This window comes from Maylandia zebra, linkage group LG17 (genome assembly GCF_041146795.1).
Source record: "Maylandia zebra isolate NMK-2024a linkage group LG17, Mzebra_GT3a, whole genome shotgun sequence".
Taxonomy (NCBI): domain Eukaryota; kingdom Metazoa; phylum Chordata; class Actinopteri; order Cichliformes; family Cichlidae; genus Maylandia; species Maylandia zebra.
In genome coordinates this window covers 23,624,570-23,645,394 of record NC_135183.1, presented here as the reverse complement: position 1 = coordinate 23,645,394, position 20,825 = coordinate 23,624,570, and the positions used below count along the sequence as shown (strand labels likewise).

Sequence of the window (20,825 nt, the reverse complement as noted above, 5' to 3'; positions counted from 1 at the left end):
GGTGTACTGTTTTCCCTCCTTGTAAATCTCACATTTGATGATGGACCACAGGTTCTCAATGGGGTTCAGATCAGGTGAACAAGGAGGCCATGTCATTAGTTTCTCTTCTTTTATACCCTTTCTTGCCAGCCACGCTGTGGAGTACTTGGATGCGTGTGATGGAGCATTGTCCTGCATGAAAATCATGTTTTTCTTGAAGGATGCAGACTTCTTCCTGTACCACTGCTTGAAGAAGGTGTCTTCCAGGAACTGGCAGTAGGACTGGGAGTTGAGCTTGACTCCATCCTCAACCCGAAAAGTCCCCACAAGCTCATCTTTGATGATACCAGCCCAAACCAGTACTCCACCTCCACCTTGCTGGAGTCTGAGTCGGACTGGAGCTCTCTGCCCTTTACCAATCCAGCCACGGGCCCATCCATCTGGCCCATCAAGACTCACTCTCATTTCATCAGTCCATAAAACCTTAGAAAAACCAGTCTTGAGATATTTCTTGGCCCAGTCTTGACGTTTCAGCTTGTGTGTCTTGTTCAGTGGTGGTCGTCTTTCAGCCTTTCTTACCTTGGCCATGTCTCTGAGTATTGCACACCTTGTGCTTTTGGGCACTCCAGTGATGTTGCAGCTCTGAAATATGGCCAAACTGGTGGCAAGTGGCATCTTGGCAGCTGCACGCTTGACTTTTCTCAGTTCATGGGCAGTTATTTTGCGCCTTGGTTTTTCCACACGCTTTTTGCGACCCTGTTGACTATTTTGAATGAAACACTTGATTGTTCGATGATCACGCTTCAGAAGCTTTGCAATTTTGAGACTGCTGCATCCCTCTGCAAGATATCTCACTATTTTTGACTTTTCTGAGCCTGCCAAGTCCTTCTTTTGACCCATTTTGCCAAAGGAAAGGACGTTGCCTAATAATTATGCACACCTGATATAGGGTGTTGATGTCATTAGACCACACCCCTTCTCATTACAGAGATGCACATCACCTAATATGCTTAATTGGTAGTAGGCTTTCGAGCCTGTACAGCTTGGAGTAAGACAACATGCATGAAGAGGATGATGTGGACAAAATACTCATTTGCCTAATAATTCTGCACTCCCTGTATTTCCCGAAGCGTTCTTCATGGTGGTGAGGTTGAATCTGTCCGAGGGAGGAGGCCCACCATTTCAAATGAGTTTGACACCCCTGCTTCTTGGCTTTTCTTGACAGTGGTTTTAGAAAAGGAAAACAGATAGGAATATGTTTTCATTTTGAAATGTAACTTTTCTTATCTTGTTTGAACCTCAATAGCAGCAGGTCTCTACTAAGGCCTTACCCATAAACTTTACTTTCAGTTTGTTGCATTCTTTAGAACCTTTATAATCTATTAAGTAATTTATACGAAAGTTAATGCTGGTAGCATTTGCACGACTGTGGGTTTCTGTCAGTATTCTAACATGAAATCGCTTAAAAATAGCCATCATAGCCAAAGAATAAACGTTAATGATTACTGTGGGCTTCTCCTCACGTTCCTCCAACACAACCTTTTGCCGTTTCACCTTGTCATTTCCCCCAGCATCACTGTGATTAAGTGCAGCCTCGCAGTATTACCGTTGTCTTGTTAAATATACAGTATGTATTTCTCTTTGTTACCAGTGCTTATTTACATTGCCCACACAATTTTCTCTTCATCACATTAACTGTTGCTGCAGTGCACATAAACACAAATGTACTTTTGATTTGATTTGCTGCTGTGCTTTGGTGAACAGCTGCACAAGACTTTTCCAGCTGTACTGTAATTGTCAAGCACTTTAAAAAAAAAAAAAAAAAGGAACAAAAATAAGCCCTCAGCTGAAATATGAATGGTGCAGAACTATTTAAGCTCATTCGACACAGTGCATAATAAAGACATAAGAAAGTTATTTATTACACAGTGCCGCAGTCTGCAGTAGTGCTTTTGCAGATCTTCACAGAAGAGCCATTAAAGTCCCTAAAAGAGCCATTAGAAAAAATAAAGTGGCATCCATTTAGAAGTCCCCTCCTGTGAGTTGGAAAGATGATGACAATAGGGAGTGAGAGATGCTATGTGTAATGTACTGCTCCATTTCCACAGACTGGAAGTATCTGGGAGAACTAAGATAAGATGATGAGGCAGAATTAAGCTGGTTTCAGAGATCCCTTCAGAGTGACATAAGTCATTGTCTTGTACCACTTTCCCTGATTTTCTTATAGTTGTTAATGAACAGATTTATTCTTGGGATAACTGGGAGCTGTAGTCTTTTTTAGTGTGTGCGTATGGGGATTTTGTGTTGGCGTTTCTTTGCTTTGGATCTCACTCATCAGTCCAGAAGTGGACAGTTGCCTGCAGCAGACTGGGGCTTCTGTTCATGCCTTAATGGACAGAAAGAAGTAATCATGTTGGTCTCTGTGCACCAGTGCTATTAGATACAGAAACAGTGCAGCGGCAAGCACTTGACCTTCCTAAACAGAGATTTCATAATATTTTGCAGCATCTTGCATCATAAGACACTCTTCATTTTTAGTCAAAATGTCCTCCAGGGCTTCAAAAATGGACATTTGACAAAAACACTAGAAATCAAACTTTACTATTGTTAAAAACGGGTAATCATTGTAATTCACAACTAAATATTTCACTATATCCGTCCTTCCAACCCCATCCTCACCGGATCCTGCAGTAAAACAGATGGTGTCATGCTGCTGCTGCTGCCTTCAAGTGTTCTTTTAAAGTGTTTGCCTCCAGATATAAAGTCGTTTTGGTGCAGTGACTGAATAGAAACTGCACATTAGGTACGTTTTGTGTAGTCTGTCAGTGAATTTGCAGTGTATGTAAGACTCCTAAACACTGGAGAAACATCCGAAATTACATGAATTGATTTTTTGCTTTGAGGGGGGATGATTTTACAGTCATGTCTGAACCACAAACTGTGGGTTGGATGATATGTAATGTACTGCTTTGGGCAGACAGGCTGCTGCTTGTGGTTCTGTGGACTTGCTGATGTGGTGCAGAGGAACACAAGTCTGTATCCTATGGGTAAAAGACGTGGGCTTAAACTCTACTGTGTGGCAAATCCTTTAAAATGTAACACCCTCCATTTTCACTGTGCATACTGGGAAATAAGAATGAGCTCACAATTTTTTCCGCATTTATTTAAGGTTTCTTTTTGTTGCATTGCTATTGTTATGTTCTGGTGGATAGACTGTATTTACAAGATGGCAATTGTATTATCATCCATTGCCTCAATTTTAGCATTTTCAGCTCTCGTTTTAATTTAGTGGCATCAAAAGTGACCACATTAGTGAGGTTTGTTAGCAATATGAACTTATTAGATGGCCTGTACCGCACAGCAAGATGTCATATCGGAAATCACATTAAAAAGCTCTAAAAGGAATCAACACCACAAACATGCCAGAAAGAACCAGTTCAATGGTGAACTGGGCTCTCAGTAGGTGATAGGGTAAAGAGCACAGTCAATTGGGTGGGGCTTAGAGTCGAATTGTGCTCATCCACATCGAAAGGATACCAGCAACAGAGGAAGCTGTGATAATGCACAACCTTACTTTTCTTCACCGTGACGCATGGATAGCAGAAATGTTCATCCCAAGGTTTCAAAACAAGACGTCATAGTACATACGGTCACTGTTCATACTTTCTATAGTGGCCAAATTTATACTTTTCATATACAGCTTGTGGCAGAGTTTGGTGCTGACACTGTATGTTCATCATAAGATGTGCTTTTGTAATCACCTAGCTGTTTGATTCAGTTTTAGCTCCATAGCTCCAAATCATTCTCATTTAATAGCCATTAGTTGGATGCTGATATGTAGCTTTTTGTGTGCCAGCACATTTTGTACTTCTACAAAAGCTGCTTTATAATATGTACCATTTTTATGCTCACTGCTTTGGTCAGTATTTTTTTTTTTTTGCATCAATTCAAGGAAGCACAAAATCTGTAATATATCAAGTGCTGTACTGATGCCTGGTGCTTCAAAATGAATGAATCATTGTGTAGCATTCGCAGCGAGGCACTTCATTTGTTTTTCTCTCTTTTTTTTTATTCCCTCTGTCCCAGCTTTCCAGTTAGTGCCCCGCTGCTTCTCCATGTTGCAATTTATTCATCAACATAAACAGTCTCATTTCACAATGAGTTCAGTTTATAAAAAGATAGATTAGAAGATGGATCAGTGCTCCCCTTGTGACTAACCACACTCTATTCCCCTCTGTGGAGCTTGCAGAAATAACACATTTGGATATGTCTTTATCCTTTTGTTTCACTCCTATTTGGCTCATCATGGGTTCACAGGTCCATAGGCTCAGCAGGTATTTTTTTTCTTTCCTCCAGATGGCTACCCAGCTTCTGATCACATCCTAGCCAAGCTACTAAAAACCTGTGACTTTGTTTTATTAAACCGGCAAGCTGAGAACATTAATATATGCACTCCATGTGTCCACCGATCCCCTGTCTATTCAAATACGGACTGCTATGACCTTTCTTCACGTAACTCATATTAAATGTGTCTGCTGGTGATAAATTTCCACTTGAGCTCTGCTGGTAAAAGTATCTGCTAGTTCTCTGTTAATGACGGCATGTCCTGTAATCAACAGTGATTAATAGGTGCCATGGAATTGCTAATGTGCCCCACAGGGAGAGCTCTGAGCCGGTCGTATTACCAAGCGATGATTAAATGTTCTCGGTTTGGCCCCCGGGGAGCGATAGGCCATGACAGTGTGTCAGAGGACGGTGAAGGAATCTTCCATCTCAGACTTCCATTAGGGAGCACAACAGTCATCTCACTGTTATAAACTTGGGTCACATTTAATAAGAAGTTAGCTCATGTCAGTTTGTCTGCTTCAATTACACACTTGTTTGCTTATCTTTTTTTTTGTCTTTTCTATTTGTTGTGATACACATTCAGAATTCATGGCTCATAGCGTTGCTGTTTTGGTTACTGCTGTCAAAGTTCTGCAGAACAATACCCGCTCACCATCGGACAGCACAAAGACAAAGTTAGCTACTAGCTGGTGATTGTATCATATCTTTCAGAAGCTAAACCCCCCTCCAGATATTTCCTTTAGCAGTTAGTGGAGGACAAACACAAAATTTAAAATGACTGCTACTCCATATTGATGATTCTGCAAAGCCCTTTTTGAATGAGATTATTGTTCTCTGGGGACTTATAGTAATTTGTGATAATTGTGGCTGCTGTCTGTGATCTTAATCAGCGGTCCCCAACCCCCGGGCCATGGACCGGTACAGGTCCATGAGTCGTTTGGTACCAGACCGCGATAGTTGAGGGTCGGGTGTGAAATTTATGGTTTTCAGGGTGCCTGATTGCTAATAGCTACTGGGATTATAGCTTACACTCATCAGGAGATGTCAACAGCCCTCTGCTTGTGTTACCTGTTGAGAGAACATGGTGCCACGCAAGCTAAAGAGGCACTTGGAAAGCAAATACCTTCTGAGAAAAACTTGATCTATTTAAGGAGACGCTGGATCTGAATCAGAGGCAGCAGGACCGTGTGTTCGACTGTGTAAAAGTGTCTGATAAGGTGAAGATGGCACAAATGAGCTGTAAAAAGTGCTTTCATGCGAAAGAACTGACAACATGTTAGGTGGCGGAGGCTGTTTTGAGCAGCTAGAAAATAGATGTGCCTTGACAGTTTGGCTTACCTTTAGGAGTGCCCACTGACCTGCCATATTTCGCCAAAACAGAGGTCCTGTGGTAATAGTCCACTAGGAATCTGGAAATTTGTTTGGAGTGTAGAGTAAGAGTAAAAGAGTAAGACAGACACTGTAAGAGAGAGACATGATAAATATGTAGCAACAAAGATGGCTGCAGAGTGCCAAGACTTTCTTTTATAAGGATTTTGAGTAAGCTTATATATAGCAATGTTCAAGCTGACATTTTTCTCTATCAACAGGCGCAGTAGATATAATGTGACAGTCTGTGGTGTAATGCCAGATCAGTGGCAAGCACCCAGAGACTTTCCTGTCAGCATTTTTTGCCACATGTGGGCATAAAGTCTGTAAATTTGATTGAACTACATACTTTTCATTTCCCAAATGTGCAGCATAAAATCCAGATGTATGGAGCTAATTTCCAAATCACATGAGGCATCTTGGTAATATTAGTCCCATGTAAATAAGATGGACAATTTAAATGACGATGTTACACCAGTTACTGCACTTTGTGTATAACTTTTCATTTCTATCTAACTTGATTTAACCTGTAACTGCTACAAACTCATTACCTTGGGGCCTCAACTCCACTCCCTCAAGTGGGATGGGATAAAAAAAACTGTCTGATCCATGTTTGGCAGCCAAACTCAAAAGATTATGTTAAGATTAATAAAAAACAAAAACATGATGTAACACTTCAGTATGCTGTTTCCAAATTGTTTTTGAACCGGTTTAAAGATAAAGTGACTCCAAAGGCAGCCATGCATCTCATCCATCTCATTATCATTAAAAAGTTTTGGGTCTTTTGATGGATTTAAGCTTGTTCCTACCCAGAGGGGCCTCCATGCTGAGTAGCTACAGGATATCTGTCTAGTGTATTTGCAGTCAAAATACTATCAGAACTCACATTAATAATTTCTGCTGCATCCTCCCTAATTCTGCAACGAGAAGGGAAAAAAAGTTTAGGAAGAACGTTTATAGGATTTTAGGTCATAATGAAATTCATGAATGTCCTCCCTTCTGATTGTGTGATAATAAATATAAGCTACAGTGTAAATACAGCTTACAGACAGATTCACGCAAATTAATCATTAAACATAGAAGTATACTTCTAAGATTAAAAAAAAAAAGTGTGAAAGGGAAGTTTGCACTCTATTTTAAAAAATAGCTACTGAGTAAGGAATGGATTATTTATTACACAATACAACACTGGCACTGCCTTCGTGTTAAAGTCTCATGAAGAATTCAGACTCTGTGATATAAATGTAAATAATTTCCTCGTGAAAAAAAATAGAACCCATTAAACTCAAATCAAAAGCATATTGACATTACCACAGAGTCGGATCAAGAGTAGGATTGGCATTATTTTACCAAATATAACACCATTTAATCACTTCGTGAAGCAAATTATCTGAATTCCACTAATAACTTAAAAAATCTTTTTAAAGTTTTGTTCTCGTACATTGCACAAGATAAATGTATCACAGTTAAATTGCATCAAAGTACAGACTGTTCCCAGTACAATAACTCAAACCACATTCCCTGTGGCTACTCGTTATAAGAACATAATTGCATTGTGCTTTATTGTACCTGCTGAAAAAACTTCGAAGTGAAATATCCTCTAAAAACAATCTGAACCTTGACAGAGAAAACTTAATCTGGCCCACATACTCATGTCAAACTGAGAAAACAACCTATAAATTTGACATTTAAAAAAGCTGTGTTGTTGAGATGTCAACATGTAGCAAGTGTTATTCAGGAGAAACAGCTACACTTTGTGAGTCTTTATACGTCGATGCCAGCAGGCATTCTGTAGTTTTTAATAAAGAAGCCCGGCTGAGTGTGTGGTATGTTTGAACTTTTTTCTGGAGTGAGAGGTGTGAAGGTTTTTCTCTGTCAAAAGTTGAGGTTGAAAACGTCAAACCCAAAACTTGCTTTAGTTATATACTGGTTAATGAGACTAGGTAAGTGATTGTGGGGACTCTCTGCCTTGCAGTTCTCTCAGCATGATCTGGAGTGTCTCAAGAACAATTAGATGAATTGTTTTTTTGCATCATCACTTCAAACCTTTCACTGATCCTGAGATATAACCCAACCTCTATTGGATGAAATGTCATATAACCCCCACACCATCACACTAACAGAAGCCTGAACCATTGATACAAGCAGGATAGATTCATGCTTTCGTGTTGTTTGCACCAAAATCTGACCCTACCATGACAGGAGTGGCGCCCAGGGTGGTCGTTTTCTGCTGTGTTATTCAGAGATGTTCTTTTCCACACCTTGGTGGTAATGAATGGTTAGTTGAGTTACTGTTTCCTTCCGATCAGCTTGAAGCAGTTCTGGTATCTGACTGCTGGTAACTGGATATTTTCTCTTGTTCAAACCATTCTCTGTAGAGACGGTTGTGTGGCGGGGATCTCAGTCGATCCAACAGTATCTGAAAATGCTCAGACCACTGAGAGCGATGCCATGTTCAGAGTTACTTAAATAACCTTTCTTCTTGATTCTGGTTCTTGGTTTAATTTTCAGCAGGTTGTCTTGACCATGCCTGCACAACTAAATGAAATGAGTGGCTAATAAACTGATAAGTGGATCTGGAATAGTGATCACACCATGTTACCAGCAAGCAAGCACTTGGTGATGGTGGTGAGGAAGAACTCCCTTTTAAGAGGAAGACACTTGTGACAAAAACATGCTGGAGGGTTAGAGTGAAATAGAAGACATTGTATTGTCTTGCATTGTTAATGTTTGTACAACACTGTCAACCTGCTTTCAGGTACAATAGGAATTTTACCATTCTTGCTGTTAGCCATTTAGTGTTAGCTACTCGTACAGAGCAAAGAGCACAAAATAAGAAAGGTTGTAAACTTTTAATGATGCTACATTTATGTTTCTGTGGACTCTGAGGGGAAACATGTTGTTTGTATAACAGAATTTAAAGTTTTTGTGACAAGTTGTTACAGCAGAAAGTTTTTCCTTTATGCAGAGTCACTTTTTTAATACGGGTAATAAGGAACAAAGTTTTGCTCAGTAATGAGTCCTTCCAAAAGGGAAGGACTTGGCTCGGAGAAAGAAAGACACTAAGCTGTCCCTTATGATTAATTCAAATCAGATGAAGCATGAACCTCATAGGAGTGTTGCTTAGATAATTACAGCAAAGGAGATGGGAGCAAATGTTGTCCTGCTGACAAAACCAAAGTCACGGGAACAATTAATGAAGGCAAAGAAAGCTTGATTATCGACTCGGGCGTTGGGTTTTGCTCAGAGGGATAGCAGTGGTTTAAGTATTTGCATGGTGCCTGACTCTAATGTTAAATGTGGCTTTAAAAAAAGAGAGAAGTGGATTGCTATTTATGGATGTAGATTGGCCAAAGAGATCTGCTTTTGCTCAGCAAGCTCTACAAACACATGGGGAGTGCGTCCAGTTAAAGGAGTTAGCAGTTCTCTGCTCCTGTATTGTTTCCTGTTGTGCAGAGTGTTTCCCAATGTAAATGCATGCTTCAGTCATCTCGGTTTTCTCTTTTTTAATGTTTATTAATGCCTCACTTCTCTTAATATTCAGGCCAGTGTCGCACTTTGTTAACATACGGAGAGTAGCTTAGGGACCTGGAGTGGAAAGGTTTTCTATGCTCACTTTATTCCGCCTGCTTGAGGTTCTAGTTTAACGCTACTGCGATCCAAATATACAGTAAACAGCATCTGAATACTGATGATTACCACATTCAGAAAAATGCTAGAGTTTCTGTGTAGCTGCAAGTAATGACTGTTTTTTGTGCTTATTTATAAGATATGTAGTTTATTTTTAATAAGCCCTTGTTATGCCATTCCTTTCCCCCTCTCATACAGTATATATACAATGTTGCAAGAGTGGATGCTCATATTACACAATGAATATGAAGTCTGTTTGTGAGGGGCGACCAATCGGCAGAAAGAAGGCTCAAAGAGAAGGTAAAAAGCCCAGAAAAAGTAATAAATCCAATTCAATTTATTTATTTATACAGTGCCAAATCACAACAATTGTTGCCTTAAGGCAAGCAAGTCGCCTATAACATCCACTGGTTGGACCTGTTAGCTGGATCTTCCAGAATGAAGCTTTTAAGTTTTATTTTTGTATCATTTTATTTTGGAATCACAGGACCGGGCACAGAATAGGACAAGACATGGATACAGAGCAATCATACGGGTGTAAACACTAACATCAGTGTACAGGTGGTTGTGTGTGCTGTGTATGCCGTGTTTTATATGAGTGTGTATGACTGCTCAGTCTGGACCCATAATAATAATGGAGGGTGTGGGGAGGTACTGGTGATGTGTCTGCCCCCAGCCACTGGCACCAAGATAAGGTCACCATCAGGTGGTCAGGCAGTGACTCAGCATGCTAAGGTCGGCCAGAGCATCAGTTCTGTTGTTTTCTAATGAAATTAACTTTTCCTCTGTTCTAATATTTATACTCTTTGGGATTTATTTGGGTTGTTTAGATTTATAATATGCAAATCACTAGATCGCTGGCTGACCTTGACAGCATGGAGTTGACCTACTGGAAGACTTGTTCCAGGAGAGTAGTCGAGAAAATGTTAACAGTAACTGGACTTAATTGTGTTGCCTCTTCTAGAGTTTCACCTGCAGCATGATAGATCCATATACCGTAAAAGGCATAAGTAGATAAAATACCAAGATCATATCTCTACCAAGGGTGAACATCCTACATACCTCACAGTATGTAGAAAATTTATTCAATGGTAGAAAACACTTACAAAAATTCCTGCATCCATTGACTGCAAAAGCATTTCTGAACTGGACCAAACCCAGCTGGACTACCTGTGCACTACAAGGTGTATCAAAAAAAAAAAAATCCGTTCTCAAAAGGCTATATTTTTTAAAGTAACGGGTATAGAAGCTTGCAGTAACTTTTAAAGTACATGGCTGAATATATAGTTTTGCATATAAAACCTCCAATGTTCACAAGTCCTCAGTGTCACCGCCCCCATACAATAATGAAACTTGTCTCATACTGTTGTGAGCGTGTCTGAAGTCACAGCAGCTATTGCTGTTGTTATGCTAACTACCGATATCCACAGCCACTGAAAAAAAAAAGTTGGCACATTTTTTCCAGAATGCTGAGAAAAAAGTCAGAATTATGAGATTAAAGTCAGAATTCCTTTTTCTCAGAATTCTGATTTTTTTTTTTCTCAGAATTCCGAACTTAATCTAATTTTTTTTTAATCCGAATTCTGGAAAAGAAGAAAAAAAGACATGTCCACTTTTTTTCCCATTGGCCCTAATCCTCTTTGATTATTACTGCTGAATGCCTGCGGAATTAAAGCACTTGGAAACTGGATTATTCAAATAAATTGAAAATAGGAGTTGAAATTGTAGTAATAACAGCTGCAGTAGCTGTAGAAGTAGCCTTCTTATTTTTCTCCTCGTTCTTTGGGCGGCTTCCTTAAAAATACTCAGTTGCTGGGTTTGGTAAATGTCCATCTTGGCAGGATTGGGATTGTGGTCATGGTTAAAAGAAACCACCAGTGGTATAAGGCTGATGTTTTGCTGACCCATCGAGCAACCTGAAATTCATCAGCCTGACAGCAGGTCAAACTGTGATTTCTACAGCTTTTCCTCAGCTCCTTTAGAAGCTGCCTCAGAAATGACCGTACCTCATCATGTCTAACCTCAAGACGGGAGATTTATAGCACCGCTCCACTTGAACACAATCACGGAAGCTGAGCGTGTTTGCCTCGTTTTCAATTATTCATTGATGTGTTTAATTCTTTCTCGGCCGTCTATGAGGCTCCCCGGGGCCTGAGTGTAAACAGTGCTGTGAGCAGCGCGCTCTGTTTTCGTCTGGCTGCCTGTGAACTCTGTCAGAGGCCTTTAGTTTGACAGATGGAGAACCTTAGGCTCAGATTCACCGTGTCAGTCTGTCTGAGGAATGAGATTTCAAGACAGGGCAACTTTACTCAGACTGGATATTTTTGGAACAAACAATCAAACTAGATCAGAAGGCGATGTGTTTGCTGTTATACTGCAGCTCAGGGCTTCCAATTCTCACACATATACAGTACGTGCATCATCGACCTTACCTCAGCGTCCATATTCCTCCACAAACCTGGAGCCTCCAGTATTCCAGTAAACTGAGTAAATAGATGTAATTAGATCAATACGAGTATCATTTTTTATCTGAGAAATCAACCCCTCAGGCTCACACTGCAGTATTTTCCCTCTCAGAGCTGCATCGTTACTCTTAAATGCATCGCTAACGACCTCATCTATAAACTGCTGCGACGCCGTCTAAATTAGAGAATGATGACTTCCAAAATGTCAGTGCTAAATATCTGCTTCTGCAACACACGTCACAAATTTCAGAATTTGAAATTCATACCTCCTCCAGTGCTTCAAAACTATTAGAACTGTAAAATTTCTTCTGACTCTCTTTTGCTCCTGGTTCCTGCTGTGCACAGACGCAGCTTGAAAGAGATCACGCCAAAATGAACGGACCGCATTCATGACGAAGAAAAAAAATTAGTATAAAATGTACCCTATGCTGCCCTCAAAAAGAAAGTATTTTACTTAATCTCTCTAGCTGTTATGGTTTCTAATGCGCACAGCTGTTCAGTTGTAAGCTTTTTTGCGCAACTCCTCAGGATCGTTAGAAAGATGGTACATGAGTTGGGGCTGCAGCCCCGCAGACCTCTGGTTATCGCCCACATTTGCAGATATTGGTGTTGTGCCCACTGACAGCTGTGCACACAGAAGTAGAGAACATCATTAACCATATATCTGCATTCAAGCCAGTAAAAAACTACTCTCAAAATATTCTCATTCCTTTTTTTATTCAAGACATTTGGGTATTCATTTACACTTTACTCCTCCGATAAAAGCATCAAAGGGTAAACTGCAGTGATCCTGAAACCGTGACTGGATTCTCAATATGTGTCATGTATTGGCTTTTGTGAAAATAATGTGAGCTACCGCCAACACAGTTGAACTCTCATTATGTTACTAATAGAGACATCAAGATAAACTGAAGTCCAGCAGCAGTGCTAGCTAACTGTGGGGATACATGTGTTTTTCAGTTTATTATTACGTGTGGCTCCATAATGTGGTGTTTTAAACAAGCAAGCAAATATCCACAGTTTGATTCCAGGAGGAGATACGAATCCCTTCGAGCTTGCATCACAAAGGGCTTAAAAAACAGTCACCAATCTGTTGACTCATCTCTAAAGGCTCATTTTATAGCATACTATACTTTCATGCTTTCGAGAAAAATAAAATCAATCGAATAGCCTAGATCGAGAGAGGAGTAAAAACGTCAAACATCCATCAAACCTGTCTGCATCACAGGTCTTTAATGATAGCTTGTTCATCGAGCAACAAATGAGACAGAATTTACACTTTGGTGAACATAAATGGTTTATCAGTGTTGTTATTTAAAAACAAGCCGTGGTTATAATAGCCTCTGTATGTGAAGGTGAAAGTCTGCAGCTATCAAACAAATGTTGGCGTTAAAAAACAGAAACTTGATATTTCTCGCTTTGTCTCGAATCTTCATTGACATTCCTCAGTTGTGACAAGCTTTCCTGTCAGCTTGAAACTGCTTGGGCGTTCTCCTTTGACCTGAAATCAACAAGACATTTTCACCCAGAGAAGCGCCGCTCACTGGATGTTTTCTTCTTTGGACCATTCTCTGTAAACCCTACAGATGGTTGTGTGGGAACATCCCAGTTTGAATAACCTTTCCTCATCAGGTTGTCTTGGTTATGTCTACATAACGAGATACCTTTGATTGGCTGATCAGAGATTTACGTTAACGAGTAGTTCACTAGGTTTACTTAATAAGTGTAGATGTATTTAAAGTCTATATTTTAAAAATATAGAAAAGGCTTGTAGCTCTTCGTCCAGCCAAAACCGAGAGCCCATCTACCAATCTGACATTCACTCATTCAACCCTGTTCCTTATAACAAGGCATTCACAGTGTTTTAAAAAACCCTGTACTCATTCATTTTAAATTTAGCACACACATATGCTCAGTGACACAGATCCTGCAGCTTCCCTGTGACTCTGTGCATCATCACCCAGGAAAACATGGGAGAAAAATAAGTGCTACAGATAAAACGAGGACAGACTGAGAGTGAGAGCACACATGTCTGAGTGTGTTTTCACTGAGAGAGACCCGATGTCTGTAAGATTCATTTCAAGGCAGTCATTTCCCCACTCATGATTGTGCGGGCACATGTGTATGACTACACGTAGGCTGAATCAGAGGGTGTGTGAATGAGGGAGTGCGTCATCGTGAGTACTTTTGTGTCTGAGGGTTGGAGTAGGAAATGGGTTTTTGCTCTCAGAATGATATGTAAGACTTTTATCAGTGTAGTACACAGTGTTATTATTTCATCCTTGATAAATTACAGTTTGTTATTTTTACATCGCCCACCACGCTGCCACTGATATATTCATAAATTCCCTCCAGGTGATTTGGTCTCCCGGGCCATGCACCACCTCCAGCCGCTGCACATCAAGAATGCCAGCAACGGGACTCCGGTCCACCAGAAGGCCAACACCACAGTGCACTGGGAGCCCGAAGCCCTCTATACCCTGTGTTACTTCATGCACTGCCCGCAGATGGAGTGGGAAAACCCCAACGTAGAGCCATCCAAAGTCACCTTACAAACTGAGAGGTGAGTCCAACAGAGGCTTCAGACACTCGGGGAATCAGGTGTTTTGTACTGTGACCACATTCAGGTTAGCTCAAAGAGACCATCCAGCTGACTCAGCTTAATAGTTTAAATTCTGTAATCCCAGGAGAAAACTGAATAATCGATAGCATTTTTAAAAGAGGAGCAATAATGCACAAAACATGTCGTCCTGGAAGCAAAACATCCTGCACTTGTTAACCTGGCCCGTTGAGATTATTTCAGTAACGTCTCCTCCCACTCACCCTGTCTGTCTGCAGTAATGACTTTACTTTCCCTGTGTGCATGTAAAAGGGCAGGAGTCTTTTAGTCAGCAACATGGGCTGACAGCTGAAGCAGGCAGGTAAGGAGCTTGGGAAGGCTCTAGACTAACCTTACTGAACCAGCAGTTTGGGATTGCAATGCATAAATATATCTCAGAGCTTCTCAGAAATACTCGGCCTGACCTCAGGAGGTGCAGATAAAATCTGAGGTCTAAGGGTTGGTTTCTCCCCAAATTAGATCCTCACAGCAGCTAAACCACTCATGCATTTGAGTGCTATGCATGTTATTCAAAGTCAACTCATTAAAGTAAAATTCATAGCTAAAAAGTTGGTATTAGATCTCATGGGGCCAGTTTCTTGTCATTTGGTGATTCTAAATTGTCCACAGGTGTGGATGTGAGTGTGAGTGGCTGTCTGTCTCTATGTGTTAGACACGTCCACGTTATATCCAGCCTCTCACCTAGTGTCAGCTGTGATAAGGCTTCAGTCTCTCCTGAGACTTTAAGTTGGATAAGCAGTTGAGAAAATAGATGGCTGGATAGAGTGCAAGTGGCAATCCACTAAAGAAACTTGCTGGGAAAATGGTAAGTTAATGTGGCTTGGGTTTGTCCCTCCATTTTCTTTCCTTTTTAGAATTTGAATGCTCTGTCTACGCTATAACAAGATTAGCACATGGCTTTTATTTCTGCTCTCAGTTGTTTACAAGGATTTACCACTGACTGGTGATAATCTGAACAAAGACAGAGAATATACTGGTTTATTTCCTGGAAAAAACTGATTATGGGTTCAAGAAAACCAGTGATTGTCAGCAACAAACGCAAAAAGAAAGCTTAATATGTCAAAACTTTTAAGTGGAACTCGCCTTGTGATCAATTTTGCACAGTAAAAGAGCTTAAAATGAGCAATAGTTATTCCTCTGCTTCAGTCAGTTAACTATGCTCAGCTATTTAAAAAAAATTCATAGCTATTATTATTTCAAAATTATTCCATAACAGCACAATTGTTGCACTTGATTAATACAGTGCTATCTACCTGCTAAAAATGCAAATTGGAGCTTCATCAGTTCTGTGTATGGAGAGGGAAAGAAAACGAGAGACTGAGGAGTATTTTTGTTGTTTGTAACTGTGGTCATATACAGAGAATAATCTACCCGCTGTAAGTGAATGGATATCATCTGAACACGTAAAGTCATGGCCTTTCCCCAGCTCTTTATTCTTTTTTTCTAACATCTTTATGATTCTATATCCGTTTCTATATTTGCAAGTTTACTGGGAACAATGTTGTCTAAAACCACCAACATTACACTGGTTTGATGTGAAACTGGTGTATCTGCAATGGGAAAATTAACTTGAAGCAGATACTGTTGTAAACGATGGATTGAGTTTATTAAGCCGTTTAGGTCAGATTTAAGCTAAAGGACCAAGAGTTGTACTTTTATTTTGCATTGTTTAGTCTGATTTGACATTATTTTATTTATCTTTTCCCGTTTTCCCCATCTGTGTTGTTTTACTATTTGGATCTAAAAGAATTTCTATAATGTTACATGTCTCATACTTTTGAATTTAAAAAGAAAAAAGAACATGGAAAGTTTAGGCTCCAGTCCTGCAGGGCTAAAGACGAGTCAGTGATCCCCCGGCAACTTCTATTCACTAGGGAAAAAGGTGCATTCCCAAATTGAATTGGGAGTTGTTGCTTGGGGTTGTTCAGTGAAATTGGTTGCAAAAAGCTTGGTGTACCAAAAAAAAAAACTGTGTTCTCTTTGCCCTTTAGCAGATTGCCACAGTTCAGTTTAATTCAATTTAATTTTATTTACATAGTGCCAATTCACAACAACAGGTAAAGAACCTATAGAGAAAACCCCAACAATCAAACAACCCCCCTATGAGCAAGCGACAGTCGAAAAGAAAAACTTCCTTTTAACAGGAAGAAATCTTTGCCAGAAACAGGCTCAGGGAGGGGCAGCCATCTGATTGGGCGTCACAGGGGATGGCAGGTGCCTTTGTTTTGGTTGGCTGGCAGACAAAAACTTGTATGGAAATGTTAGACAACTACATACAGGGCAGTAGTAAAACTGTGAAGAGTTCAACAGTAGGTTTGTTCTTAAAGTAAAAGATTTGCTTCACTGCTTAAGCCTGGAAGTTGAAAGGGAGCCTTCTCTGTTTCACTACCACCTAGACAGTAGTTGGTTTAGTTGGTGAGTGTTTGCAGCCAAGTTGGAAACTTCCATGCAAACTATGACCAAAGCAACTGCAAGGAGATTTTTGTTGCTGCATTGTATACCTCTTTGCAACCAATTCTACCTAGCATCTGGCAGCAATTCCAGCAACCTAGCAACAAGTGGTTGCCAGGGGGGTGCTGACTAGTCTCTAAGCTTGTGTAACTAGGGTGTTACCAGTAACAGTTGACTAGTAAACTAATAAGATGGACTACAATAGCTTAGCTAATGGTGGTACCTTTTGTCAAAAAATGACATCAGTCTAGTCCAGACAGGTCCAGTGGGGTAGCAACAAACTAAAGGAAACCTAGCACACTCTGATATGCAGTGTTGGGAAGGTTACTTTTAAAATGTATTCCATTACAGAATACAGAATACATGCCCCAAAATGTATTCTGTAACGTATTCCGTTACGTTACTCAATGACAGTAATGTATTCTGAATACTTTGGATTACTTAATATATTATCATGCTTTTTACAACAACGTGAATGTACTATTGCTGTGTGATGTATTACTATTACTGAAGGTCCGCGTCTCCGAACTGTAGTAAAGGGACCTCTGACTAATACGGCGGGGTCCCTGTTGGCTCGTAGCCGAAAAATTGCTTTACTTTGTTGTGTGGGTCAACTTTTCTTGCGAGAGACAGAGAGAGGCGTTGAAAGGCTGCTCCAACGGAACTTATTGTTTCGGAGGAAAACACGAACACGGTGTACAGTCGAGTCTTAATAGCTTACTTACAACTGGGCTCGTCAGGCACTCTTCTTGGCTGCAGTGGTTATTATTATATTTACATGCTTCCAGCTCCTGTTGTTGCTCGATGACAACTCGTACTTTTCCACTCCCCTTTTTCTCCCTCTTCGCGCTCACAGACCCATTACGTGTATGGCAGTCCATTCTCCCTGCAACACGGACTACACTGCCCATGATGCTACATTCTTTAGAGCTATGCTTGTAGCATTCTGCCTGTTAGCTTAGCACAACAACAACAACAACGAAAAGGCGCTCTCTCACCCAGGAAACACACAGTCGCAGAGAGAGAGAGAGAGAGAGCGCGTCGCCATGTAACCATGGCAACCGTAAAGCTGCCGCCTGGAACTACAGAACGTAGCTGTCAAACAAAACCCAAACAGTCCTGACCCGCGACAAAATGAAACAGGAAAGTACCGCAGTGTAATCCATTTATTTCAACAAAGTAACTATATTCTGAATACCAGCTTTTTAAACGGTAACTGTAACGGAATACAGTTACTCATATTTTGTATTTTAAATACGTAACGGCTCTACATGTATTCCGTTACTCCCCAACACTGCTGATATGTGATCATTTTAGAGAAAATTTTTTGTCTACGTGTAGAAGCAAATGCTGTTCCTGGTGGCATTTAGGTATTTTCATCCTTTCAACCACATTGCCACTGTCAGTTATACCAGTTAGTGCAAATGTTCCTTGACCCTCGCACAAGTTTTTCGCACCACAAGCGATCTGGTAAGAAGCTGTGTGCTGCTCAGCGCTGACACTTCCCTAGGCCTTGAGCAGATTGATGGGAACTAGAGGGACTTTTCTTGGATGGACGGATGGACAGATATTCAAACATCTTTCTTCCACTCTGCAGAGATAGAAACTCAATCCTGACGACCCCGGGGAGCACTAGGAATGTCAGGCTGAGTGACATGTCAGCAGGTTCAGGCCCCCGGAGAGAAAATTCTCTATTTAGCATTCAACTGAAAGGTTGAAGACAAGTCAAAAAGGGCCTGAAAGACACAGCAGGATGAGAGGAAGACAGAATATGATCAAATGAGATAAGATCATCTTTTTGGGTTATTTTGGGGGAACTTCAGACAAGCTTCAGTGAGGTGAAAAATTACTGCAATGACTTTTACACCTGAGCTTTGAATATTTACCTCATGTAAATTTGCTTTAGAAGAAGAGAAATGTTTCTGCAAGACTTCAATTTTTAAGTTTAGTGGTAAGTAAAAGTAGTGAGAGAGCTGCTTTGATGTATTTGGTAATTTGGAACAGACGTTTACTCTTTTACTCTGGCAGTTCTGGCTGTTGTATGTTGCTGCAGGCCAACTGTCTGCATCGATGGATAACATTTCCCGCAGTGTTTTCATTCCAGACTTGGTCTCTCCTCTTTTTCAAACCTTGCAATGTAAAATACATCTTCCAAAAGCTCAGTGAAAAGGGAGGAGCTCTGCATTGTTGCATTGGTCAGCCAAATGCTAAGCAGAAAGGAAAACCCTCCTTTTTTTAAATGCAGTTCAGTTCCTGGCACACTGTTGGTGTACAGACAAGGAAAGACTGAGTTATGGAATGAGAAACTGATGCACACACAGTGTTGAGTAGTAAAACGTCAGTATCTGAAAGCTGGTGCCTTGATAAAACATGTGCTTACAGCAGATTTACCAGACGCCTGCATAAACAGCAAGCATAGCCATCACTGATGGTTTCTCTCACTTGGGTACGGGGCTCGTGTTGGAAAAAAAATTTTTTCTCTAAGAAATTATAGTTGCTAGAGGGTCATAAGGGAGAAAAGCTCTGAACAGACCTTTACTGATGGACCTACAATATAATTTAACTGACTGTAACATGAAATCAGCCTGTTTAATTTGATGCTTTAAGGTTTCCCAATGTCCATCTGAGACTTCCTCATAGGTTTAAAGGCCTTGAAGGAAAATATCCTGTGTTATTATCATTTAAACTGGGATCTGGTGAGTCAAAATTACATGTAACTCGATCAGTATTAATGATTTCAAGTATCCTGAATAGCTTAGTTTATAAAGAGGATATAAAAGGGTGTATAACTATAAAAAGGAGAAAACTCGCTAATGAAAACCATGTGAAAGAAATGTTTTTGTAATTGTCTACAAATTACCCACTTCAGAGAGTAAGACACTCCAAAAAGTATATATTAGCCAGGGTTATTCTGTTTGCTCGCTAATGCAGGGTAGAGAAAAGCACCACTTTACAAGCTTGATAGGATAATTATTAGAAATGAGTAGGATGTACATGGAACATGCTGCCAAGAGAAGAAGAGTCTTTTAGATCAGTCCAGTCTGTTCAGTCTTTAACCAAATCTCTTTTTTACAATAATTTATCATTGTGAGGTTGAAGTGGAGAGGACCCAAACCAGGACATGTGGGCAGAAACAAATGAGTCTTTGGCTGAATCACAAAAGGTTACATGAACCAGGAGTCCAGGGAACACAGAACACAAGCAGGGAAATCAATAGTAGGATTTGACAAAGGGAGACGTATGAATATACTCTGGGGAGTAATTATGGATTAGAAATATGAGGCGATAGAGACACAGGTGCATGTGATCCACACAGGTGAAGATAATCAGACAGATGGGAAGTAAAGACTGGAACAAGACACACAAGAAAATCTACAGAAACAAGAAGACTTGATATGACAACAAATACAAGAGAATGGAAACTACAACCACAATTGACCGTGTGCTCAGGCTGCAGAAACCCAAGAAAGAAGAGGAGCAAGGAGAAGAGCCATCATGGAATGACAGGCCCCTGCCTGGTATTTACCACCAGCAGACAGAAGAAGTGGCTAACAATAGGAACAAGAATGACCGAGCCAAGATCTGATTGGACTTCGAGATACAGACAGACAAAGTGGTGATGGCTAACCAACCGGACATAGTGGACAAGCAAAGGAAGACAGCCATAGTGATTGGAAGTTATAGTCAATGACAGCAACATCAGGAAGAAGGAACACGAGAAGCTGGAAAAGTACCAAGGGCTGAGCGAAGATGTGGAGGGTGAAGGTAATAGTGGTCCCAGTGGTAATCAGAGCACTCGGTGAAGTGACTCCCATGCGAGGCGAGTGTCTCCAGCAGATCCCAGGAACAAAATCCAAGATCTCTGTCCAGAAGCGCGCAGTCCTAGGAACAGCAAATATACAGGACCCTCAAGCTCTCAGAGGATCTGTTAGAGACAGTTAGAGGATCCGAGCTAGAAGGATAAA

The 20,825-nt window shown here is 40.5% G+C and overlaps 1 protein-coding gene across 2 annotated transcripts in view; it reads left to right on the top strand.

Annotated features, from left to right (window-relative positions):
• The window catches only part of LOC101475732 (ankyrin repeat- and BTB/POZ domain-containing protein 3-A), a 254,130-nt gene that overhangs the window by 187,561 nt on the left and 45,744 nt on the right, over positions 1–20,825 (top strand). For both annotated transcript variants that reach the window (XM_014408347.3, XM_014408346.3), the window contains exon 3: positions 14,145–14,352. In XM_014408347.3, coding sequence (XP_014263833.1) covers positions 14,145–14,352 — 208 coding nt within the window. The remainder of the gene's footprint in view (positions 1–14,144; positions 14,353–20,825) is intronic.